A 27,629-nucleotide genomic window follows, 5' to 3' on the forward strand; every position below is an offset into this window, starting at 1 on the left:
TGTGAAGTTGTTGGGCCCTGTGATGGTGCTGTTAGTATAAATGGAGGGTGGGGGATGGGATGCAAAGTAGACATCTGGGCTTGTTGCAGTGTCTGGTTCCTTTGTTAGTATCACTGTCCTGTTGTTTCTTGCTGCTTATGAGAATCTGCTACAAGTCTGAATGCAAGTACAGATCTACCACTAAGTGCCTGAAAAGTGTGGTGACCTTATCTGGGTTGTAGCTTTTTAATAATGCATTTGAGTGACTAGAACTGTGAGCTGAAGGTGACAGCCAGAGGTATTTTGGTTTGGTGGTCGATCTTTTAATAGATCCTCCCTGGGAATTGATCTGACTCTACGGATTTGTATATTGATTGCTGAGTGGGTAGTTCAGTTTCCTGAATGTCTGGTTTGATTCCAGGCAGTTGAGCACCTCTGTCTAGTGGATCAGAACAAATGTGATTGCAACACAGAGCCTGGCTACAGACAATAGATTAGGTGGTGTGTACTGGATGGAAGCAGGTAAGTTTACCAGAGGTTATCTTTGTATTTGTTTATCGAAGTGCTAGCATATTTGAGTGAACAATAAAATAAAATAATAATATGCAAATTATATATTCAAAGAGGAAGTATATTCAATTGTGTAATATTTTTAAAGGAAACCATTAACATTTTTTAAATTCCTAATGAATAGTGGCTAGTCAATAGAGAAGTTTTTCACAGAGCTTACTTTTAAATAATGTCAGTTTTCAAGATAGAACAGACATTAACTACAAAGAGTAGAAATAGAATTCAAAATCCACAGAACATAGCAGCAGAGAACATTCCTAAAAGGTACCAAATGGCTGGAAGAGTTAAATACAATGATTTAGAGTGAAATTAAGGGCTTTGATTAAAACAGTGCCAAGTCCAATAGGCTAAATCTCAAGGAAGTTAAGAACATAAGATTGGTGATGAGAATCAAAAATAATCAGGGAAATCATATTAATTAGCATGTTTTTCCTGTAGGAGAAATGTTTTCCTTGCAAAGAAACAGTTGTAGATATTCATTTAGCATAACTGAATGTTTACATACCATTTATTTATAATTCAAGTTGTCAAATAACAAAACTCTGCTAAAATAACATTTCTCACAAACTATCTTAAAATGCTGAATAAATGGGCTTTGGAAGAGCATACTAACCAAAACATTCTATTATATGAATCTTTAGCATAAAAGTTTCATTTCATAATTCCTAAAGCTGTTGAAGTCACAGGGCTGTGTTGCACTGATTTCCTGTGAAGTTCCCTTCAACCTGTTTTCGCAGCACTCACCGGGGTCTCTTTTTGATACCTTAAAGAATTAGGAAAGGCACACTGACCAACAATATAAAGAAATGGTTAACAACCCTTCAGCAATTCACCCCTACATCATCCCATCTAGCCTAAGCCAACAGCAGCAGGAACATGAGCAGTGCCTGCTACTATACTGGCTAGCCTGGAAAAAATTGAATTAAAGCAACCAAATCAAAACTCACAAAAGAACAACCCGCTTGCAGTGCTTGGAACAGCCAGAATATACTAAGCAATTCTACTTGAAGTAGTCAATTTGCTCCCAGAATACAAATGTTTTGTTTTCTGCTCGAAAAATTCGAAACAACTATTTCAGTATTGAACCGTTCCACACATCTTCTAATAGCAATATGGTGGACCACTGGCACTCACCCGGCACTCTCCAACCTAATCAGCCTTTGGGCTCCAATTCCTCTTACTACAAATAAAAATAGATGAATTGAGGTATTAATCTGTTGTTTTCAGCCCAACTGGCCAGGACTCCTGGATCTAGGCATGATAGCATCAAGTAAGTTGGTCAGCATATCAGCTTTCTAACTTTTGTAGGAGGACCGGCTGCAGGCTCTCAAATTCAGGAGAAAGTGGAGAATCTGTACAGAATGGAAACTATACAGAACTAAAAACTATTGGCCCACCCCTCTGAATGGCTTTATTAGACAAACAAAATAAAAAAGAACCAGGTCTGAGAAAGGAAGAACTGAGTTCCAGGCCGTGTATAAGAAATCAGTGGAACAGGAATATTTCATTCTCTTTTAATCATGTTTTATTGCATCGCATTTCACATCAGACTATCTTTTGTTTATGGCATAAATAACCTAGAGAAATAGGATTGATAGATATATAATAGCTAATCATTCATTCTTTACAGCTTGCAGAAAAGGCAGCCTAAAGAGAACAGTGTTTGAAGATGTTCATCAGTGCCCCTTGTATAATTTTTAAATGATATACCTGCCTTTTAAAAGATGTTTAAGAAGATTTATGTTTCAACATGTAAAATATTATTTGTTCTATACCATCACAAACTGGAAGCATTTAGGGGAGGAAAAGGGTAATTTATATCATGAAAGTGCTGAGTACAAGACATGATACCAACTGCTATTAGACCCTGATTATGCTCATCACTGTGACATGAATTAACACCTAATTGCTTATCCAGTAGAATAATACAAAGGGATTATTCTACTGGTAAACTCATACATTTATATCATCTATAGCAAAAGTTCTTGCAATCCATCTTCATATGGAATAGGGCACATTAATACTTCAAAGCTAAGCTAAGAGGATTTCACCAGAGCATTTTCATTCCATATCTCTAGCTGTGCAATTTCTTTACTACCCTCCGGGAAAAACAACAACCAAGTTTTAATACTATCATCATGTTACATTTATTGAGAATATATTGTATGTTGTGAAAACATCATCTACAGTATAACAGCAAGCAGTATGAATCTGAAATAGACTATGTGGAATAACAATCTATATTGTTTTTTAAATGAAACTAACTTGATAGAAGAAAAAAACAACCTCTATCAGAATCTGAACTTAACGGCTTAGGTCCAATTTTAATTAAAGTAATTCTATTAATGGAGCAAGGCTCTCTGTCCCACTTCAGGTCCATGAAAACTTCTTACCGAACGTTGAAGTTTTGTCTGAAACACTGTATGCATATTGTTTGTATGTGTGCACACATGCAGAGGGAAAGGGGGATGAACTAAAACCAGAGATACGTTGTATAAGCTAAAATGTTTTTCTCCTTGCACAAGGACTTTTAAATTAAACTAGATTAACCCATGACCCAATGGGTCATCCTTTCAGAGATATTTCTTTACCTAAACAGAGAAACAGAATGACTGTGGTCGGGCAAAAAAGCAGTGGGAGGGGGAGTGACTTCCAACTTCATGCCAGCTCCCCCACTGACTTTGCTTGTGGGAAGATGGCAGGGAATGTCGGAAATCACTCCTCCTCCTCGGCTGACCCATGGAACTGCATGTCACTTTGCTGGGGTGAGGGGGAACAAAGGGAGCTGCAGACCTCAAAGAAAAGTACAGCCCTGCTCCATATCCTGGCATGTCCCCAAGGGCCCCCTCCCTCCAGGGAAGAAAAGGGCTCACCTGTCAATGGCTGGGACCCCCAGCCAACCCTACCTCACCAGCAGGCATCCAAGTTGCTCCCTCGTCCTTCTCTTGCTGCCCACCACCATTAAGAGATTTCAAATTTCAGCCTTAGTTCCAAAGCAGCCAATTGCCACTCGCCCGTCGGGCCTTGCTGCCAGATGATTGGGCACAGGAACCAGAGAGAGGCAGGAAAGAGGGCAGGGATACACCACTCCTATCTGCCCTTGTGCCACACAACCTATGGCTTTCTGGGAAGTATAGTCAGAAGGCACAATGGTGCTGAAGTGGCTGCAACTTTGCCAAATTTCAATCCCACGGGAGTAATGGATCCTGGATTTTGGTTGCATTTTTTATGTTAGCCCGTCTGAGGTATGTTGATTCAAAAATTGTTGCCCTATGGTGCATCATTTCACCCAACTGAAGGTTACAAACAGACATGAGAGTTTTAGTTGCAAATGGATAGTCTATGCTTTACCACTATTATTATTACATTTGATGAACAAAGCAAAAATCAAATCATCCCTCTGTAGCTGCTGGAATTTCAAAAGGCATTGCAACTGAACTTTCCTGTCCTAACAAGCAGGAACCATGCTGAGACGAGGAATAAGTAGTGTTTTATTACTGCTACGTTAGACAGAAAATCCTAACAAACTGAAGAAGCGTGAGAAAACCCATACAGATAAACCCAAAAAGTCAAGGTGGGTTCGTTCTGTGTCTCTTTGAATGACTGCTCAATTCCTCCCTACTACGCATGCATTTCCCCCCCCAGATAGGGGCCCCCTCCTGCTCACCATTAGTGCTCATGACATTCCCCCCGCCACTACTGAATATTGAAGCATAAGGCAGAGAAGTCATGTTGCAGACCCTGTCCATGAGAGAGTGTTGATTGGCAGGGTCCAGGAAGAGGGCCTTCTCTGCCATAGTTCCCACCCTTTGAAATAAGCCACCCCTAGAGATGAGGCAAGCCCCTACCCTCCCAGCCTTTAGGAAGGGACTTAAGACGTGGCTGTGCCACCTTGCTTGGGGTAGAAGAGGAGATAGTTTGTCGTGGGGGTGGCTGGCGCCATAATACGGCCCCAGGGAATTTTAACATCTTACCATCTTGGGTTTTAGCTTTTTACTTATCTATTTTATAATATTTATATATTTCTAGAGTTTTGTTATATTGAATACTTACATTTTATAATGTTTTTAATTGATACAAATTGTTGTTTTAATGTATTGTAAGCCACCCAGGGTCGTGTTTGAGATGGGCAGTGGAAAAATGTGCTAAACAAACAAACAAACCAACAAATAAATAAATAAGTCTTCTAATACTGTACAGGTGTTTAAACCACAATGTTGGTCTAACATTTATATACACATAGCTATTTCTAACTGAACTCTTTCTAAGAAGTACTAGAGGGCTGAAGATACCAGCTGGCATTCTCACCCCTCCAGGTCAGCAGTGATTTATACTTTGGCTGGCAGAACTCATCTTTCCTCTGTCTTCAACTTCTGGGTATTTTTCTACAAAGGGTAGAAAAAGTCCCTCAACCCTCTTCATCTTTGTTTTGGACCTGCAACTATGGGAAACAAAGTTGCCAAGGAACACTTTAGGCATCTTCAACTCCCCTCAAACAAACAATATTATTTCAGTATAATACTGCCCAGCCCCCTTAGGCTCACCAGCCAACATTACTTATAAACTGGACCATAAGTCTTCAATAGCTAAGGCTGTCTAGCTCCATCTTAGGTTGCCAAGAAATCACGTAACACAATAAATTGCATTTTCTAGACCACAGTATTGTTTTTATTGTGCAAAATGTATTTGCTTCTTCAGAATGGTTTTTTAATTAAATAAACAGTGTTAAATGCAGTTTCCATCTTAAATGTGGTATTTGGCAACATAATGTTTTTCCCCCACTAACCCATATGAAAATAGAAATTCTACAGGACAGAATGGTGGGCAGCAGGCTGAGTAAAAAGATCAGTAAAAATTACAAGGAATTAATATGATAGTCCTAAAATGCAGAGATACTAGAATCACCTATTTAATTAGTATTAAACAGAAATGTGCAGCTCTATATAGGCTTTTGCCAGATAAGACTCACAGAAGCAATCAAAGAAAAAGTTGAAGAGATTTCTTTTGTTTGCATACTTGAACAGTAAATCCTCTTTACTTTTCCCTGTTCATCACTTTTCTATTGAATTACATTTAAAGTTATAAGTTTGTACGGTATTTTCTTTTTAAAAGATTTCTGTTCAGCTGCCAATTGTTACCTATTTGATAAATTCTTTTGATGCTATAAGGAATGGGCTCCTGCTGTGGATTCAGTCTCAGGTTTATCAACTAAACTTTATCAACCAGAATTAGGGAGTTATTCACTGAATACTAGGAACTCTCCAGGCAAGTCTTCAGCAATGCAGCATGTGCAAACCAATCAACTCCACATGCTTTCCTGTACAAAAATAGAATTTGCTATAAATGTAGAATCTTTTGTCAAACAGTAATTGCATAAGAAACAAGAAAAAAAAATTGATCAAACACAGTAACATGTATGGTTTGAATATTGCAGCTATAAAAAGCACTTGAAAGAGGTACATTGCAATGAGCATATCATTAAAACAGCCACATCATTGGCAAGGCTTTTGTAGCTAATTTGAAAACTGTTCCTAGCTGTGTGTGTACATGTGCATGCCCAGCCTTACTAAATATTAGTTTGGAAAATAAAAGAAAAAAATTCTGTGTCATATGTGAATATTTGTGAATCTGTTAAGATCAGCAATAGTAATATAGTTACAGGGAGTCCTCAGCTTACATCCATTCGTTCAGCGACCATTCAAAGTTACGGCAGTGCTGAAAAAGTGGATGTACGATTGGTCCCCAAAGTTGCAGCCATTGCAGCACCCCTGTGGTCATGTGACTGTGATCGGGGCACTTGGGTGCCTGGCTCATGATTATAATGTTGCAGGGAGCCACAGTTACATGATCACCATTTGTGACCTTCCTTGTTGGCTTTCCACAAGCAAAGTCAATGGGGAAGCTGGCAAGGAAGGCTGTATGTCGCTCCTGCCCACAGCATTTCACCTATGTGCAGTCTTTTCCGGCCCTCCCAAGTCCTCCGTTGACTCACGCACAGCCTATGCTGGGCCTCCAAGCCCTCCCTGGCTATCCTTGACTTGCCTGCAGCCTGTGTTAGGCCTCCCAAACGGTCCCCCAACTCACGCACAGCCTGTGCTGGCCTCCCAGGCCATCCCTGGCCTCCCTTGACTTTAATGCAGCCTACACTGGGCCTCGCAAACCTTCCTGGCCTCCCCACGGCACCCCAATGCTCCTTACCTAGGACTCCTGCTGCTTCCTGCATAACAACCCATGCATCTTGGGGTTACAACGGCAACTGGGACTGCCAGAATTGCCATCACTGATTCAGTCACATTACATCATGCTTTACAACTGCATTGCTTAGCAATGGCAGTCCTGATCCCAACTGCCATCATAACCCAAGGAATACCTGTACTACTGCAATATGCCACACATTTGTTTTTGCCCCCCACCCTGTCCCACCCCCAGCACATATTGTCTCTTAAGCCTTATAAGGATAAATCTTAGAAAACAATAGGTTAGTAACTGAGGTTGAAGCAGCATTTGTTAGAACAATTTTCTCCTAAGCCCAAAGGAAGAAGTATGTCCAAATAATGAGACAAAACATGTCATTGACCATCCACCTAAACTCTTTAAGATTTCCTTGACTTTAAATTTCTATATGAGATTTTGTTTTATGCATTAAATCAGTAGTTTGAAACCATTCAGTACAGACTTCCAAGTGAGAGAAAGGTGAGCTAAAGAGTGGAGACGACACTGCGACCAAGACCGATAGAAATTTGGTCCAACAGAACGTCTCCGGATAAGGAGAGGATGAGAGATCACCAGTTATGCTCTAGATGGCTGCTCCCCACGAGGAGATGGCAGGACAATAATCAATGTTTGGTATATTGTTTTCTGCTACAGCTTAAGGTTACTGTGGTAACAAATGATTTTGGCCAGGTGAAGAGGTTGAATTTAATTGTCCTCTTTTCAGGTGTTAATAGTTACATAGCCTGAAGTGAGGGCAGTTCACTTGTTAGTTTCAGTTCCTTCTCTTTAGGCTTGTAGAGACTAAGCAGCTCTCTGAGAGCCTGTGAAAATGCAAAGCCTGTAAATATGTTTTTATGCTTTCTGTAAATAAATTTATGTTTATAGAAATGCCTGGTGTGTGACTTTTCTGATCTCTCCTGGGCCAAATGCTTTCTAGCACTCTGCCAACAATAAACTTGTGGGTTTGAGCACCAGAAGATGGGGGAAGCCATCAAGCTCTCAACCACAGCGGAGCCTATTTGGACACCGGGTTCATCAAACCTCACTTTCTAAACACCTTTGGATTATAACTATTTTAAAGTTAAAAAAGATCTTCCAAGAACAAGTTTGAAAAACTACCGGGTAAGTGATCCTTCATTCCAGAATAAAGGAAAAAAATAATTAACCATTTAAAGAACTTAAAGAGTACAAAGTAAATGCCACAAAGCTAGACAAGAATTTAATTCAAGAATATCTGAAATGAACTAAGGGACCAGACAAATTTGAAATATCTGATTTAATATTTGACATAGTATTACTTTTGCTTTAAGACTTTTGAAATAATTAAAAACAAAACACTATCTTCATGGGAACATATTTTTTTTTTAGTCTTTCAGGAAAGAGATGATTGGCTGATTTTTCACAATAAAGAAGCAAAAGAATTTGAGACAGACTATGTGATTACAGAAAGGAGACACTAGAAGGGACTAAAGCTTCCTGGCAAAGGTAAAAAAAGAGAAGCCTGTTTTTACTTTTGAATTTAATGAGCAGCAGTGAAACTTGTAAAAATGACAGATAAAGGTATTTACACTGGAGACATTTCAAAGGAATTTTGAAGAAATGGGAAAGAAGCTTGCAGTTACAATGACAGCAACAATATCTGCTCATGCGAATTTACCAGAATAACCGCTAACTCACTTTTTCATTAAGTATTTTTCTTAATAATTAGTTAGAATTTGGTAGACATATTATATCTTGATTTCAGCAAAGCATATGAGAAAATATCTCATAACATTCTGATTAACAAGCCAGTGGACCAGAAGGCTTGCTTGCTTGCTTTATTTATTTATTTATTTATCCATCCATCCATCCATCCCTTTATTATTTTTATAAATAATTCAAGGTGGCAAAGATACCTAATACTCCTTCCTCCTCCTATTTTCCCCACAACAACAACCCTGTGAGGTGGGTTGGGCTGAGAGAGAGTGACTGGCTCAAGGTCACCTAGCTGGCTTTCATGCCTAAGGCAGGACTAGAACTCTCAGTCTCCTGGTTTCTAGCCCATTGTCTTAACCACTAGACAAAACTGGCTCTATTACATGGTAAAGTTGATATATAGTTGGCTCAAAAATCATGCTCAAAAGTGTTTGTCTTCAAACTTAGGGGAAGTATTGAATGGAGTACAAGGAAGTCCTATCCTGGACCTATTATTATCCAGTTTAGCCTTGGGCATTGGGGGAGTTATGTTTGGTCAATTTGTTTTAATCTTGTAAGCAGCCCAGAGTGACTTGCGTGAGATGGGCAGCTATATAAAAACCATAAATAAATAAATAAGGTTTATGAAAGATTTTGGGAAACAAGCCTGGGTGGAGTTCAGTTGGTGTAAGAGGAGGCAGTTCAGCCCAGATGTGCGGGTTATAGAAAGGAAATATTTCAAAGAAACTCCTCCTTAATTATCCTGTTGTAAGTCAGTCTGGGCATTTATTCCTATAGCTGTCCAGATTATATTTTTACTCCTGACTAGCATTAAAGATGCCTTCCTGAAATCCATGTGGTTCTTGCTTCTTGCTTCAGCAAAGGATCGTTACCTTGTCGTGGTGCTGGAGCTTGAGCACCTCAATGATGCCATGAGCTAAACCGTGAAGGGCCACCCAAGACGGGAAGGTCATGACAGAGAGGTCAGACCAAATGCGATCCCTGGGGAAGGTAATGGCAACCCACCCCAGTATTATACGCCCCAACCACAAATGCTGAAGAAGCTGAAGTAGAGCAGTTCTATGAGGATCTGCAGCACCTACTGGACAACACGCCTAAAAGAGATGTTATTTTCATCACAGGAGACTGGAATGCTAAGGTGGGCAGTCAAATGACACCTCGAATTACAGGTAAGTATGGCCTGGGAGAACAAAATGAAGCAGGACATAGGCTGATAGAATTTTGCCAAGACAACTCACTCTGCATAACAAACACTCTCTTCCAACAACCTAAGAGACGGCTTTATACATGGACTTCACCAGATGGACAACACCGAAATCAGATTGATTACATCCTTTGCAGCCAAAGGTGGCGGACATCTGTACAGTCGGTAAAAACAAGGCCTGGAGCTGACTGTAGTTCAGATCACGAACTTCTTCTTGCACAATTTAGGATCAGACTAAAGAGATTACGGAAGACCCACAGATCAGCTAGATATGAGCTCACTAATATTCCTAAGGAATATGCAGTGGAGGTGAGGAATCGATTTAAGGGACTGGACTTAGTAGATAGGGTCCCAGAAGAATTATGGATGGAAGTTGGCAGCATTGTTCAGGAGGCGGCAACAAAATACATCCCAAAGAAAGAGAAAACCAAGAAGGCAAAATGGCTGTCTGCTGAGACACTAGAAGTAGCCCAAGAAAGAAGGAAAGCAAAAGGCAACAGTGATAGGGGGAGATATGCCCAATTAAATGCAAAATTCCAGAGGTTAGCCAGAAGAGATAAGGAATTATTTTTAAACAAGCAATGCGCGGAAGTGGAAGAAGACAATAGAATAGGAAGGACAAGAGACCTCTTCCAGAAAATTAGAAACATTGGAGGTAAATTCCAGGCCAAAATGGGTATGATCAAAAACAAAGATGGCAAGGACCTAACAGAAGAAGAAGAGATCAAGAAAAGGTGGCAAGAATATACAGAAGACCTGTATAGGAAGGATAACAATATCGGGGATAGCTTTGACGGTGTGGTCAGTGAGCTAGAGCCAGACATCCTGAAGAGTGAGGTTGAGTGGGCCTTAAGAAGCATTGCTAATAACAAGGCAGCAGGAGACGACGGCATCCCAGCTGAACTGTTCAAAATCTTGCAAGATGATGCTGTCAAGGTAATGCATGCTATATGCCAGCAAATTTGGAAAACACAAGAATGGCCATCAGATTGGAAAAAATCAACTTATATCCCCATACCAAAAAAGGGAAACACTAAAGAATGTTCAAACTATCGAACAGTGGCACTCATTTCACATGCCAGTAAGGTAATGCTCAAGATCCTGCAAGGTAGACTTCAGCAATTCATGGAGCGAGAATTGCCAGATGTACAAGCTGGGTTTAGAAAAGGCAGAGGAACTAGAGACCAAATTGCCAATATCCGCTGGATAATGGAAAAAGCCAGGGAGTTTCAGAAAAACATCTATTTCTGTTTTATTGACTATACTAAAGCCTTTGACTGTGTGGACCATAACAAATTGTGGCAAGTTCTTAGCGGTATGGGGATACCAAATCATCTTGTCTGCCTCCTGAAGAATCTGTATAACGACCAAGTAGCAACAGTAAGAACAGACCACGGAACAACGGACTGGTTTAAGATTGGGAAAGGAGTACGGCAGGGCTGTATCCTCTCACCCTACCTATTCAACTTGTATGCAGAACACATCATGCGACAAGCTGGCCTTGAGGAATCCAAGGCTGGAGTTAAAATCTCTGGAAGAAACATTAACAATCTCAGATATGCAGATGATACCACTTTGATGGCTGAAAGTGAAGAGGAACTGAGGAGCCTTATGATGAAGGTGAAAGAAGAAAGTGCAAAAGCTGGCTTGCAGCTAAACCTCAAAAAAACCAAGACTATGGCAACCAGCTTGATTGATAACTGGCAAATAGAGGGAGAAAATGTAGAAGCAGTGAAAGACTTTGTATTCCTAGGTGCAAAGATTACTGCAGATGCTGACTGCAGTCAGGAAATCAGAAGACGCTTAATCCTTGGGAGAAGAGCAATGACCAATCTCGATAAAATAGTTAAGAGCAGAGACATCACACTGACAACAAAGGCCCGCATAGTTAAAGCAATGGTGTTCCCTGTAGTAACATATGGCTGCGAGAGCTGGACCATAAGGAAGGCTGAGCGAAGGAAGATCGATGCTTTTGAACTGTGGTGTTGGAGGAAAATTCTGAGAGTGCCTTGGACTGCAAGAAGATCCAACCAGTCCATCCTCCAGGAAATAAAGCCAGACTGCTCACTTGAGGGAATGATATTAAAGGCAAAACTGAAATACTTTGGCCACATAATGAGAAGACAGGACACCCTGGAGAAGATGCTGATGCTAGGGAGAGTGGAAGGCAAAAGGAAGAGGGGCCGACCAAAGGCAAGATGGATGGATGATATTCTAGAGGTGACGGACTCGTCCCTGGGGGAGCTGGGGGTGTTGACGACCGACAGGAAGCTCTGGCGTGGGCTGGTCCATGAAGTCACGAAGAGTCGGAAGCGACTAAACGAATAAACAACAACTTGCTTCTTGAGTTTGCCAGATATGTGAGGCTTGACAGAAGGGAATGCTTACAATTTGTAGATGACACAAAATTGGTGAGAGAGCTGGCAAATAACATTTGAAATCATCTTGACAAGTTAAAAAAAATGAAATGTAAACAAATAAACATAAAATTCTTCATTTGGAAATAAACATTAGATATGCAGTACAGGACATAGGATACTTGGCTAGTACTTGTACATTGGAATAATAGCTGACTCTAGGAGCTCAAAGCAGTGTACACAGAACACCTTTCTCCCATTTATTTGACCTACCTCTGAGGTACGTCAAGCTGAGATACTGGCCCAAAATCATCCAAAAAGATTCTATGGTTGAGAGTGGACTAATAAATGATTAACTTTCCTTAAATATTTGCTATATTTATAGGAATAAATCAGGTTACTAGAAGTATTTGTTTACCAAATGTAGACATTATGCATTCAACATTTTCTGAATGGATAAGAATCTAAATATTGATCCAGTTAAACTTTCCATTTTCTGAAAACACTATTCACATTTCATTCTTTTTTGGTTAAATATGTCTTTTGAACACACTAACAAATGGCACAGTGATGCAAGTGATCTAGGTGTTAACAGTTAACTCTGTATTTGAAATAAATGAACTGTTAAAAAGGCTGCAGAGCCTTCCTCCTCCTCTAGAGGACAAAGAAAAATTCTTTCAGCAAGATCATACATTTGTTTTTAGACAGAAATATTAAGTTCTGCTCTTCTCCAGTCTTAGTGCTAGAATAGTTTTGTTATAGAAGGAAAAGAGAAAATTTCTGTTATAATGCAAGTGCTTTTTGTCACTATCTGTGTTCAGCTGTATGTTACGTGTGTTTAAGCGTATGCATTCTCTCTCTTAAAACTAGGCAGATTTCAGGCTAATTGGATATTTTTTCTTCTTTTAGTAACTACAGCCTAAGATCTACTAACTAGAGTCAGATGTAAAAGCATATGAATTAGTATTATGTATTATTTATTAAATAATTTTAATAATTAAATAATTTATTAATTATTAAAGCAAGAGAGTTCCAGAAAATCATCTACTACTGCTTCATTGACTATACTAAAGCCTTTGATTGTGTGGATCACAACAAACTGTGGCAAATTCTTAAAGAGATGGGAGTACCAGATCACCTTACCTGTCTCCTGAGAAACCTGTACGCGGGTCAGGAAGCAACAGTCAGAGCCAGACATGGAACAACTGATTGGTTCAAAATTGAGAAAGGAGTACAACAAGGCTGTATTTTGGCAGAAAGTGAAGAGGAACTAAAGAGCCTCTTGATGAGGGTGAAAGAGGAGAGTGGAAAAGCTGGCTTGAAACTCAACATTAAAAAAAAAAACTAAGATCATGGCATCTGGCCCTATCACTTCCTGGCAAATAGAAGGGGAAGAAATGGAAGCAGTGACAGATTTTATTTTCTTGTGCTCCAAGATCACCACAGACAGGGACTGCAGCCATGAAATTAAAAGATGCTTGCTCCTTGGGAGGAAAGCTATGGCAAACCTAGACAGCATATTAAAAAGCAGAGACATCACTGTGCCGACAAAGGTCCGTATAATCAAAGCTATGGTTTTCCCAGTAGTGATGTATGGCTGTGAGAATTGGACCATAAGGAAGGCTGAGCACTAAAGAACTGATGCTTTCGAACTGTGCTGCTGAAGAAGACTCTTAAGAGTCCCTTGGACTGCAAGGAGGTCAAATCAGTCAATCCTACAGGAAATCAACCCTGACTGTTCATTGGAAGGACAAATACTGAAGCTGAAGCTCAAATACTTTGGCCACCTAATGCAAAGAGAGGACTCACTGGAAAAGACCCTGATGTTAGGAAAGACTGAAGGCAAAAGGAGAAGGGGACGGCAGAGGATGAGATGGTTAGATAGCATCACCGATGAAATGAACATGAATTTGAGTAAACTCCGGGAGAAAGTGGAGGACAGGAAGGCCTGGCATGCTATGGTCCATGGGGTCACGAAGAGTTGGACATGACGTAATGACTGACCAAAAAAACATTATTTATTTACTTATAAGTACTTAAAAACCACCTTTTATGATAAAAATCCTTCCAAAGCAGCTTATAATCAGTATAAACAATTTTATATAAAAATACAATAAATATTATTCAGAAGTAAAGACAGTTCTAGGATGCTTCCCACAAGGCAGATGGTAACAAGACCCTGTTGAGGGAAGGATCCAACTGGTCAAGCTTTCATGGTGGCTACTGCCTGCCTTTCTGCTCCCCAACCCTTCTCTTCAGGGATATTTCCTACAGGGAATTTGTAATAATGGACTTGAGGAAGTAGGAAGAAGAGTTTAGCTGAGGAGGCTTCTTTGATGTTTAATTTTTAAAAAATCCATGATGTCTTTGAACATATTCTGAGCCTAAGAATTTGTTTTCAGTATCTCAACTGAATTGCATTCTCAATGTATTTCATAAAAATACACCTGATTATCCTACACTTTCTTCTTTAGCATCCTAATTTAAGCAGACAAAATCATTTTGATGCCAATTGCTCAAGTCTATCATCAGACCACAATCTACCCTAAGTCTTTGTTGACAAAAGGACAGTCTAGTGTTTCATTGTTACAGAGAACACTACAAAGAACATTTCAAATGAATTTTTCAATACTGAATCCTAAAGCAGCTCTTTTGGAGGAAAAAAGAAAAGAGAGTCGATGCAGGCAACAGCCACCACTGTTTGTCAGAGTAATAACACCTATTGCCTCTGTAAAGTATATCAGAACAGGCTTGTATGCTCTGCCATTACTTGACAGAAAACATCAGCCAATAGAACATCTTTCTAACCTTGTTTTGTAAACTAGGACTCATAACAGGAATTAGGAACCAAATTCCCTGGAATGTGATATTTATTCTTAATGAATTCCTCAAAAACTGAACATTCTCTATGTCTGTAATGGAAGAAACATGTGACATTTCCATTTGAGTCAGTATTAAATATGCTCATGTACACAGAACTCAGGAGCTGGCCAGTCATACTCTTTTTAAAATATGGTTTTGCAAAAAATTAAGATAGCAAACTAAGCACAGACAGTAAACAAAGCTACTGCTTCACAGAAGAGAGCCTGAATTCAGTTGTCCATGTGTGTGAGAAAGACAGATATTAGATCATTAGCTTCAGTATCTGGAGGGACTAGATCAGCACAAATCATTTCCCACCACAGGTAGCCAAGAGAGAACACACAGAGAATAAAGGCTGCTGGGATTTTTCTTTTCCCCATATCAACTACATATACATCCTGCTGCTTTTTTTTAAGCGTACAAAGCAGAAAACAAGAAAGAACACCAATAAAATGCAATTTCACAATATTATTATAGGACTCTGGAAGAGAGCAGCTTTTGGCCTCCTCCCCCCACCTCCCAGTTCATGTAGGGAAAACCTCAAAGCCATTCCTATTAACATAATGACATTTTCTGAAGCAGCAGGTCTGGGAACAATCTGTTGCAGGCAGAAGGCAAGAAAGATAGGAGGAAAATCCTTCTCAGCTTGACAGTACTGTGAGCCAAAAGGTATTAAGAAAGGGCTCAGAAGTGAGTTGTTCTAAGCCACTATTATTTCACATAAAGACATCTTTAACTAATTGCATATCAGCCTTGAAAAGTTCGTACATTACTGAGCCTAAAAGGATTTTTTTCCCCTGTCCTCCTCTTACATGCACAGACACAGAGACAAAAGATCACTGCATAGGGGCTTTATTTAGTGGGAAACTTCTCTTTCTACAGGCACAACCTTTACCAGGAATCAGAGCTGGGTTGTTGTTGAAAATGGAAATGACTGATCTCAGGTTATGATTCATTTCATCAAATGCATTCTTTGATTCAATATATTTGACACTACAGTACTCATTATAAGGATACAGCTCCAGTTCCAAATAGCAAAGAAATAAATAGGTATAATAAAAGTAATGTGTGTGTCTTCAAGAGAGCTGATGACTGAGCTTGTTTTGGATGTGTTTTGAATCTACCTGACATTCACGAGATAGACTGCTATTTCCCTGACAGGGTATATACACATTCCTGTCTCAGGCAGGATCTGATTAAGGCATGGCTGGAGATCATGTAGGCAAGGATATTACCCAAAACTCCTTCACTTTCTGCTAGTTGGAAAAATATTTTGTCTCTTCTTGTTATGCAGAAGTGGCAGGATCAGCAGCTGAAAAACAGTGGGATTTAACCACCTCTCCTTTGCCTCAGATTTCAGGTAGAACAGGATTTTCCAGTTATAAACTGGCACAGAGATAACATTTATTCCAAGTCTAATCTATTCTCCAGAGGATGGTTATCTCATTCCTCTTAGAAAGTTAACTATTGTGCTATGTTAGTTAATACATGTCTCTGGTATTTAGACTCTTTGTACATGCTCAGTAAATTTTCTATTTATATGTAACATGGAACCTCTTTACAGCAGAATTCCCCTAAATAAGGAGCAAACCGACATCATCTGAAATTTCTGAACAATTCTGAAATGACTTGCCATAGATACAAGATGGGAGGAAGTCAGTATATGTAGTTTCTGAGATCACTTTAAATGGGTTCTCAGTGGCCTGTGAAACGGCTTAGGGAGAAATATGTACTATTCAAGCATATGGTGAAGTCCAGGGTAGGAGTGATATATGAAAATGCCGGAAAGAACTTGAAGTGTCTATAGCAGGTTGCACCATTCCTATCAGGTCTTCACCCAAGTCATGAAAAAGGAGTATACTACTTCATGAATATGGTACAATCAAGTAGAGTGAAGATATAACTGAACTGGTGAAACTTGTACAGTTCATAACTACAAGACCAGATCTATGTTCAAGCCTTTCTAATGGGACCCAAGATCACAGAGATATGGCCCAGGAGCTTGTAGAATCCCAACTCAGAGACTTAATACTCAAAGTATTTGTGAGGCAATAGGAAGACAGGCCAGTCAGGATTAACTTGGGGATTTTATCACATGCAGCATCAGCATACTTTATTCTATGCCATGTTACATTATTTATAATTTTAATTATTGGTTGTGTTTTTACTCTTCTTTTATTTTGTTTTAACTGTTAGCTGCCCAGTCATATATATGAGGCGGCCATATTAATTAATTAATTAATAAATTAATACATACCATATCAAACACTACTACTAATTAATTAATTAATACCATATCAAACACTACTACTAATTAATTAATTAATACCATATCAAACACTACTACATCTCAACTCTCCACCAGGCAGCAAGCTGTTGAGAAATAGAACATCCCAAGAGGGGCTGTCCCAAACTGAAAGCCCAAGTAAAGCAAATTGAGTCTCAAAGTTGTGAACCCGAGAAACCCTCTAATAAAACCTTTCCTACATTTAGCAATGGATACTATTCTTCCTAGGTAAGTGGATGGACAACTATGTAGCAGTAGCCTGAAGAGAAACTAGAGCCACATTCTCTATCATATACTCCTTCTCTGTTAAAGACCAACACTTGGTCAAGACACAGTAAGTGCAAATGCTGTTTGTCAAGAGCCAACCAGAAACATTACTTGTCCAGTAAGGCTGGAAAGGGGATTTGGAGTTTTCTCTCATGTAAGATTGTCCTTATGTCATGCTATTCAGGGAAGATTTAGCAAAGCACACATGGGAGAAGTTCCCATAGGAAAAAAGAACCAAAGAATCCTGACAGCAAGGAATTGCTCTTATCCTGACATCCCAGCGAAAGAAGACACCTGATAGTTATACCAGAATTATGCTAAGCTGTTTATATCACAGCGTGGAGTTCTAAATCTGCCCATCCACAGTACAGAGGTGAATGTGGGCCACTATGCTGAAAGCATGTTAACCAACATGATGCACAACTGTATTTGAACACATTTCTAATTCTGACCCCCTACCCATTTTTATGCCACAGAGTAAAACACTTTTATAAGAGTTTTAATACATGGTTCCTCCTGCATCTTAAAATCTCAACATTCATAAAGTTACTATAATTCTCATCTTCAGTAAAATGTTATTTTAAAAAAAACCCTCTTTCTTAATTCAGCTATCAAGGCTTTAAACAATGTGGAAACTATGAACAAAATAGACTCAGTTTAACTTCAGCCTTTTGTTTTTTGGTTGGTAAGTTTCCCTAGATACTGGCTGAACGTCTATGGCAATACTGAAGAACAGAGATATGGAAGTAGAAATTGGGAGAAAGATGCTGAAATGAGGTCTAAATATCACCAACATAAAAGGGAAGAGGTTAAAAAAAGCAAGATATCTACAAGAAGAAGAAAAAAAGGAATGATCGAATCAAGAGCAACAGAAGACTTGGTAAAATAACAGGGACTAGAAAATGGGGATTTGTAAATGTGCACATAAAAGTCTGAGATAGGAGAGCCTTCTCCCCACCCAGTATTTTACTAGGCTGTTATGTTATCATAATCTTCTACAGCTCCTGACTGGGAAATGTGCAGAAGATGCAAGGAAAGTTTGAAAATCCTAGCATTAGCATCATTGGAAAAGAAAGCAGGAAGATTGTATTTAAAATAACCCTTTTTGCTCTTTTTCTTAGGTTTCTACTTTCTTACCTACTATTAATATTGTTAGTGTAATAGATTCATTAAGTTTTCGCTTTGGGTTAAGAAAAAGCTGTTGACCTGGAGCTATGGGGGTTTTTTTAATTCGGTCTTTTCTATTATACATGGTGATATAATAATATCGAGACCCAGTTTGATGTAGTGGTTAAGGCATCAGGCTAGAAACTGGGAGTCCGGGAGTTCTAGTCCCACCTTGGCACAAAGCCAGCTGGGTGACCTTGGGCCAGTCGCTTTCTCTCAGCCCTAGAAAGGAGGAAATGGCAAACCACTTCTGAAAAACCTTGCCAGGAAAACAGCAGGGACTTGTCCAGGCAGTCTCTGAGAATCAGACACGATTGAACAGATAATAATAATAATAATAATAATAGTATGTATAATACTATTACCATGTATAATAAGACAAACAGGCAGAAGACTAGCAGACTGTATCCATGAACAGTCAGAAGACACAATGGGAACTCCTTAATCTCACAACATATGGACAGACTCAACCATAGTTTCAACTGGGAAACTGTGAGCATCCTAAACAAGCCAAATCCAAAAACGCCAGAGAATTCCTGGAAGCCTGGCACTCAGATAAAGCAGCTATCAACAGACACATAGAGGTAAACAACATTTACATACCATTCAAAAGAGACAATAGAAAAGCCAAAAGACCAGTACACTCCCTTGCCAGCAATCAACACCCAGATATGCAAAAATCAACACTAGGATTAACACCAGATGAACCATCAAACAGCACAATACACCCTAATCAAGGAACTATTAACTCAGGCAATCAACCAAGCAGCAAACAACAGCCCAATCAAGGAACTCTCAAGGAGAGAACAACACCCCTACCAGCACAAGCAGGGCAAGCCACGGTATATAAACTGAGCAAGGCCCACTTCCCCCTTGCACTGAAGATGTTGCCTAGTCTGGCAATGAAACATCTGCAAGAAAACAACAAGGCTCAGAGAGCACCAAGGACTCCACAGTTCAACCCTGAGCTACAAATATTCGCTTCAATTGGTAATGTATAGAATAGTAGTAGGAAGAGAATAATTAAGTAATTGTTATGTTGGGGGAGAAAGTGATTAGGTGATTTATACTTTTTCTTTTCTTTTAATATAAAGGGAGGAACAATGGTATTTAGTGATTTTTATAATGTGCTAAGGGGCTGACTTGTAGAAATAATGTGATTTTGGTTTAATTTAGAGTAAGGGATTGATTATGGAAAATTGCTGTATATCCTTGATGTTTAAAATCAGAAGTCACTTCTTTTTGTAATCTATTTAAAATTTTTCTTTTTTTTTTGTAGTTTTTTCTTTTTCTGTATCTTTTATCTTTTTCTGAAATTTAATAAAATTCTTAAAAAAAAAAAAAAAAGATCTTTGCATCAATGTTTAGCAAGAATATTGGATGATGTCTTGCCCAGTCAGCAGGATCTTTAAAATGACTAGTACATAAATTTCAATGCAGGAGATTGAAAACAAAACAAAACAAAACAAAAAACCCATATTAAAAAGACATTATATCCTCCGAGAGTATTGAGGTAAAGAGCTCAACATGTCTCATAGTACTGAATAGGATAACCAACCAGAGAGGAGCTTTTCATGTTTTCGTAGATTTAATGCATTCCAATTTAATAAATTTGTGTAATGTGCAAACTGAAGGACCTAGTTCCAATTATTAATGTGTATTCATTGTGATAATATTGAGACAGCTTATGCTTTCCTGTTCTCATTTGTTCTGGAATATTAAGCATGAAATGAAACACTGCAGCAACCATGCAAATAATCTGGAATAGCAAAGTATTCACAAATACTTAATGCCACATCAGCAGTATTTTGATGGATGAAATCAACAGGAATAAGGTTTGAAATATTGCAAGTTATAAGAAGTATCCTGGCATGATTTTAATAGTTATATGTTGGCACTAAAAAAAGCCAATGATTTACAAGGGATTAAATCTATATTACATTGTGTGAAAATATGCATTTAAAAGCAACAAATTAACAACTTAATTATTCTATTGGCTGAAATATAAAAGCACAGAAAAAAATGGCTTTAAAACAGACTCAAATATTTCAGTTGGCAGATTAACATTTCCACTTAATTTATGGTATCTGTTCCCTAGCCACACTGGCTAGGATTCCTGCACATGTTCTCAAAAAGTGCTGGCTAACACTGGATTCAAGAGTGACACTTTAAGAAAAGTTACTTCTTTTTGCCTGGTCTTTTACAAAGAAATGTAATTATCTATCATAATAAAGAGAATCTTAAAAAAAAAAATCAAACAGGTCAAATTTACAACATTATATGACTAATCTGCTTGAAGTGACTTTTGGCTACTCCAACTCTTGATAGCTCACCTGACTAGTATGCAGAGCCATGCCTGATATCATTTAACCCAGATTTCTAGTTGCAAAATGAGCAAAATTGCACCTTTTAGTTGCATGAACAGATTAAGAAGATCTGTTTTTCACAAATAATGAGAAAATAACCAGATGTCAATGATTCTAGATAGAGGTATTCAGAACAAAAAGAATATAATCCATACTTACTGTATTAAGGAAATCACTTTGTTCTCTACAAATTGAGCATTTCCAAATAACAACACAGGACTGAAGCTGAAGCAGTAATTGCACTAAACCCTGCTCTAGGAAGTCTTCTTAACTTCTGCAAGTGGAAGCAGCTCCTTTCCTAGCAACTGCGGTTTCCTGGTTTACTATGCTAGAACTCTTGCTCAAAAGTTTTTCCAGTTTTAGGATTGCTCCAAAATTCCTGGATGCAGTAGGCTTCCGGGGGAGGCATGGCAAACTTAAGATGGTTCTGACAACCACAGCAAAGACCAAGGAACTGGTGAGTAGGCCAGTTCCTTGGAACCTCTCTGGATAAGGAGAGGACAGGAGATTGCCCACATGTGCTCCGGACAGCTGCTCCTTGCAAGGAGACTGCAGGACAGCTATTTTCCGCCAATTTGAGCACTGGGAGATGATGGGATCAGCCATCTTGCCTGCAACCTTGGTGGAGCCTTTAAAGGACACTAAGTTTGCAAACCTCACTTTCAGAAATTGCCTATTAACCATCTTAAAGCTGTTAGAGACCTTTGGAACAACAAGTCTGAAAAGCCCTCATCAGGTGAGTTTATCTTGAACTCTGAACAAAAGAAAAATTAACTATAAGCTTAAGAACTTCAAGAATTTGAAATAAACAGCAAAAAGCTAAATATGATTTTGATCTAAGAAAGTTATAAATGGATTAAGGGTCCAGTTAAATTTTGAATATTGACTTTTACTATAAGATTTTGGAATTAACTATACAAAATAAACAGCTTCTCGTGGGAAACAGACTTACTTTGGCTATCCTGGCTACTGTAAGTCATAAAAAAGGTAAGTGATGATTTTAGAAACTGAACACTAGAGTGGACTAAAGATTCTAAGCAGAAGGAAAAAAAATATAAGCATGTTCTTGATGTCAGTTAATACTGTGACTTACAAAATGATACAAAACGTTGTAACATTGGAAATATTAAAGAAGATCTTTGAAGAATGGAGCCAGAAATTAGTAATGAAATTATCAACACTGTCAGTAATGATGTCTGCTTCTATGGATAGACTATGTCTAAAAGATGTTAATGAAAGAATGACAGATGTGGAACAAATTTTATCTGACGTGACAAAGTACCGAAAGTAGAACTACAAATGACAGGCTAAGAGAATGATTTGGAAAGGACACTTTACTGGATATACAAAAGAAACTGGATTTACACTGATAGGTTCTACTCTTTTATGTGGCATCTAATCTTGATTTCTGACCACATTTCACTTCTAGTTGTGTTTCTATCTTTTGTCTTATGTTGAAACTATCAATGTAAAACAAGCATGTACTGCATCCAGGAAATTTGAAGAGAATTTTTATTAACAATTTTAATTACAAGAGTAAAAACTAATACAAACTAAACTTAGAGAAAGATAAGAGAATGGAAGAAAAGAATAAAAAGTTAAGGGAAAAAGAAAAGGAAAGAATATGATATAATCTAACAAAGAAAGAGAAAATAAATATATAAAGAAGTTACTTCCAACCTTCATCACAACAAGTGATGAAGAACTGATCCTTTTTTTAATGTATGCTATCTTTAATAATACTGTTTTTTATTTGCAGGGAATTAATTATCTAATGACTTGTCTTTTATTCTAGACACTATATGATAATATGAGTTTCTGAATAACCCATATTGTCGTACCTATATACTTTGCTTCCCCTGACTAGAAAAAGAATGGTTGCCTACTTAGTGTTTAGGATGGCTAATTTTTAGAATTATAATTACTTTCCTATCTTGGTACTCATAAATCTGCAACCAAAGATACCAAATATAATTACAGATTTCTATATAATGTATTCTTGTTTAATATACCAGGCTAGCTACTAGTACACATTTTTGAGATTGAGAACGTTAAATGTGTACTGGCCAGGTTGCCTGAACATTTCAGGCAGGAATGGTAGGCCAACTCTTTGGAATGGCACTGGGCTGGAGAAAATTGCTTTTGAACATAAACTATAATTGGTATATTCTACTAATGCTGTTGTAAACTAATGCCTAAGACTCCTTCACTGGTTGAAGGATTAAATTACAGTAGCAATACAATCCAAAGGTGAAGAAAAATCCATAATGTGATGCAATGTGTTCCTGAAGGAGGGGGTGATATGGTGGATTTCGGCACTGCTGCTTATTCCCAGGAAGGATGGAGCACATTCCAAGGAGATAAGAGGACTCACAGTCTGGAGACTATTGCTGGGAAAGTTAAGAGGTTCAGGGTAGCTCTGCCCTAGAGTCTCCCAGGTTATTTACCCTTAGGTCAGTTAGAGTAGCTTTAGTCTGCCAAGATTCTGTCTGTATGGTGAAAGCAATAAAGAACTGGAGTCTGGAATACGCTGACTTGACATTGTTCTTGGGCTGGCCCCGACAATATAGAATCATCTTATGTGGCACTAAAATATTCAGTCACATAAATATTTTGGGTCACATATAAAATAAATTGATCTAAGTCTAAAAATATTAAATAAAGTCTAATTCTAAAACTTATCAAATAAATTAAACTAAGTCTATAAAATATTATTGAACTCTGATTCAATTGAGACACATTATGAAATACAACTCTACTTTTTAACTCTTTCTTCCCTTCACAGTTGCCAATTCACAAATTTGCAATGGTAGTTGAAGCTTTACGTGTCAGAACTACTCTGTCAAGTTTATAGTCCACATCTAATAACCACTACCCTCACCTCTCAGGTTTCTTGACCTCAATTTCCATAGCGTACAGTCCCCAAGCACTATTTCTGGGCACAAACAAAAGCAATCATGTAAGTTCAATGTCTTCTTGTTGTGCAACAGGATCAGTCCTACCAGGCATAACACTTCAGAAGCTGGGGGAGAAGACTTCACATATTGTGTCTTCCTGTACTCCCCTTTGCAGCTTTTAGTGCCTCCTTAGAAAAGACAAAGGAACCATCTGTGAAACATTTAGTGAAGTGAGAAGACTCTATGCTCATGAAACCAAAGATTTAAAGTGAGCTACTCTGACCATCTTTGGAAACAGAAGAGCAGTACTAGAAGACTGACCTAGCTCTCCATTGTATTAGTTTTGATCCTTCATGGATATTTTATTGTATTATACAAATATGAGTTTTCTAATTTTGATTTGTTGACTATGACCTGCAATGAATTATTTCCTGATAAAGTTTTTTGATACTTATTGTGGACCACTTTATGTATAGCACACAGTGGAAAAGCTACATTTGAACAAAAATTACCATCAGCCCTCAGAGGTTACTGCATTTAAATTACATAATCATTTAAACACCTGCTTTATGTAATGATTGCCTATTCCAATAAAAGGAGTCTCATCAGTAATTACTAGAGAAAACTAATTTATTGAATGAATAGTATGCAAAGTACGAAGAAAGCTGAGAATGAGCAAAAGCGCGCCAATTACAAACTTAAAAAGCCTTGCTCCCGTTGCGAACCCTCCCCTCAGGCTAGCATAGCAACCACCCACCCCAGATGCTAGCAACCGTTAGAATCGGCCTGAGAAAGTAACCTTGAACAGCAGAGATAACCCAAACATACATTCCAGAAGATCACAAGTCAGCACAAAGGAAATTTACCAGCGTGGCCAGGCAGGCACGCAACTGCAGATATGACATGTGAAACGTTACGAGGAACCATAAACATCGGAACGGGAACATGACACTTTACATCAAAGAACTAAATGAAATATCCATCTTGTGACTTCCAATTCTCTTTTCTTCTCTACATGAAATATTCTTTTTCTCCCTGGTCTGACCAAAAATATTTTAAGACAAATGCAGTTTAGCAAAAATACAACAATCTATTTTCCAAAGCTATGATTTCAAGAATCTGGTTTTGTTTGTAAAAGGGACACTTGCTTCATTAAGGATTATAAACAATATATCTTGCTTCCCATTATAACATGTGTATTGGTTGCAAAATGTACCAATATTTGCAAAAAACTCACATTACAAACACAAAATTCATGCATGGAAATCACCATGGGGAAAATATATGAAAACAATCTTGCAGTATAGCTTCTCTTAACTCTCATCCTTGGTTTTTTTAATGTGAACATGACACATTTAATCAATGTTATTTATTCATTTAATAGATATACTACAGTTTTCTTATTTACTTTTTTTCTTACGGATTCAATATTTATGAGTGATATGGATCAGAAGAGATTGTAAATTCTTCCATGTTCCAGAAGAATTTACAATGAGATACTGTATATGCAAGAGCTATAGTTTTGATACTACCTCCACCTCTTGGCAAAAGCAAAATATTAGCATGGTTTTGAATTTGCCTGAGCCACTTCTAATCCTTATAAATCACCATGTTTAAATTCAAAAGTGATGTAAGTAAAAAGCACAAGTTGAATGTCCAAGGCAACAAAATGCAAAAGAGAGGGGGAGAGAGAGAAAGAGAGAGAGAAAAGAGAAGTAGAAATGAAATATAAATATATTATTTACAATAAATAATGTTATAAACTAACATTACCTGGAACAAGCTCCATCACAATATAAATAGGCTGCCTTTGAGTGCATACTCCTATAAGTTTTACAATATTGGGATGGTCATATTGTTTGAGTATTCTGCAAAGGGGTGGAAAATTTCATTACATCAGTATATCATTCTGTAACTGCTCTTTAATTTCTAAGAAAAAAAATCCCATGGCCCAGTATATGTAATATTCAGATTAGTTCAACCAAATTTTATTAAAACATAAAAGACACAATTTGCATGTTTGAAATTGCATACTTTTAATGAAAAGGGATTTGTTGACTGCCGTTTCTTTTAATAAATACTGCTCAAATACAAGTACTGTATATTCAAATTAATGTTAACAGAAAGCAAGCTTTCATAACTTAAGAATAGTCAGAAAACTAAGGAACAGATCTAAAAGCTTCTAGGAATCAAAACTCAATCTGATTATTTTGTACTTCTACAAACTATTTTGGAGGTTATTTTGTACTTCTACAAATACCCTACATCATCTTAACAGATATTCCTAGCAATTTTTGAGATATGTATAAGGAAAGGCAATATTAGTCTTTAATTTTATGGCAAAACTGTTCCAGCATGTACGTGGATTCACAGACAAATGTGGCATGTCATTAACCACCATTTTACAACAATCTGGAAAGCTCAAGTGTTTAGTGATGACCTATCTTCAAGTTCTTAAAAATTGTACTTGCTGGACCAAGATATAAGAGGAGGGGAAAATCCTTGAACAAGAACTAGAAAACACCAACATCTGAATATTTGTACAAAGAGTGTTCAGACAGTGGTCTTCAAGAGGCACAGTTAAGGTAAATCGTTGTTTTTTACAACTACTTGAAGGCCTGCCTCTGCCTTCATCCTTTTTATTCACAGATAGTAAAGAAACAGACCCCATCAGCATGCCCTCTCTTTTATTCTTGACAGAATTCCCCCAACAAGTACCCAACCAGCCACAGACTTGTTTCACCACAAATTCTATGGGCGTCTGGTCTGTATATTCCAACTATGGCTGCTAGGTATAAGACAGAGAATTTTTGCCTTGCTACTCTTGCTGTGAGAGCCAGTTTGGTCTAGTGATTAAAAGCACCAGGCTAGCAACCAAGGGACTGTAAGTTCTAGACTTGCCTTGGGCATGAAGCCAGCTGAGTGACTTTGGGCCAGTCATTCTCTCTCAGTCCTAGAAAGAAGACAATGGCAAACCACTTGAGAAAATGTTGCCAAGAAAACTGCATGGACTTGTCCAGCCAGCTGCCAGGAGTCAAGACTGACTTGAAGGTACAAATAGACCCGAAGAAAAAGCCTCTTGGTGTAGGCAAGGAATATTGGCATTTGGACGCTACCATGCAGAACAGCCAACTACTGCCAAAGATAATGTGGCTGTTCCTTCTTAGTAGCCAATCTTTTTAAGTGCCATGTGAAACCTTTACATCATGCTGTTCAGCATGCTCAGCCTAATCTTGAAATGCAAAATAAATAACTCAAATACAAAAAATGTAAATAAAAAGTTCAAGACCAAGTGAAAATGGCAGAATTACAATTTCCCTCTCTATTGCAGTTTGCTTCAGCATGAAAGATTTCTCCCCAATTCTTTAGAGTATCATTTTAGAAATATCTTGCTTATGAAAACAGCAAAGATCTAAAGGTATTTACTTTCTGTACAGAAAAAATCTAGGATAACTTCCTTATTGCTGATTTCTCTGCCCTGCCCTGCCCCCATCCCAGCAATTTAATTCAAGATATTTTCAATGATAGAACAGTTTCTAGTTCCACCTATTATTACAATAGTTTAGTTAACGTGAAACATTTTCCAGTCCATACTTATTAATCTATTAAAGGGTGTCTATAAACTATTTGAAATCTTTATAATATACAGCATATTTTTCCCAAAACGTTTTTCCCCAAAGAGACGTCATTCAAGTGATTTCTACATTATTATCAATGTAAGAACATCAACACTATTAACTTGAAATACATTTTGAAGTGGAAAAT

General features: G+C 38.0%; 1 protein-coding gene across 2 annotated transcripts in view; it reads right to left on the reverse strand.

Annotated features, from left to right (window-relative positions):
• Positions 1-27,629, reverse strand: part of FER (FER tyrosine kinase) — a 180,329-nt gene that overhangs the window by 51,311 nt on the left and 101,389 nt on the right. For both annotated transcript variants that reach the window (XM_063295348.1, XM_063295347.1), the window contains exon 16: positions 25,638-25,732. In XM_063295348.1, the coding sequence (XP_063151418.1) occupies positions 25,638-25,732 (95 nt within the window). The remainder of the gene's footprint in view (positions 1-25,637; positions 25,733-27,629) is intronic.

The sequence above is a fragment of the Candoia aspera genome, chromosome 2, assembly GCF_035149785.1.
Source record: "Candoia aspera isolate rCanAsp1 chromosome 2, rCanAsp1.hap2, whole genome shotgun sequence".
Taxonomy (NCBI): domain Eukaryota; kingdom Metazoa; phylum Chordata; class Lepidosauria; order Squamata; family Boidae; genus Candoia; species Candoia aspera.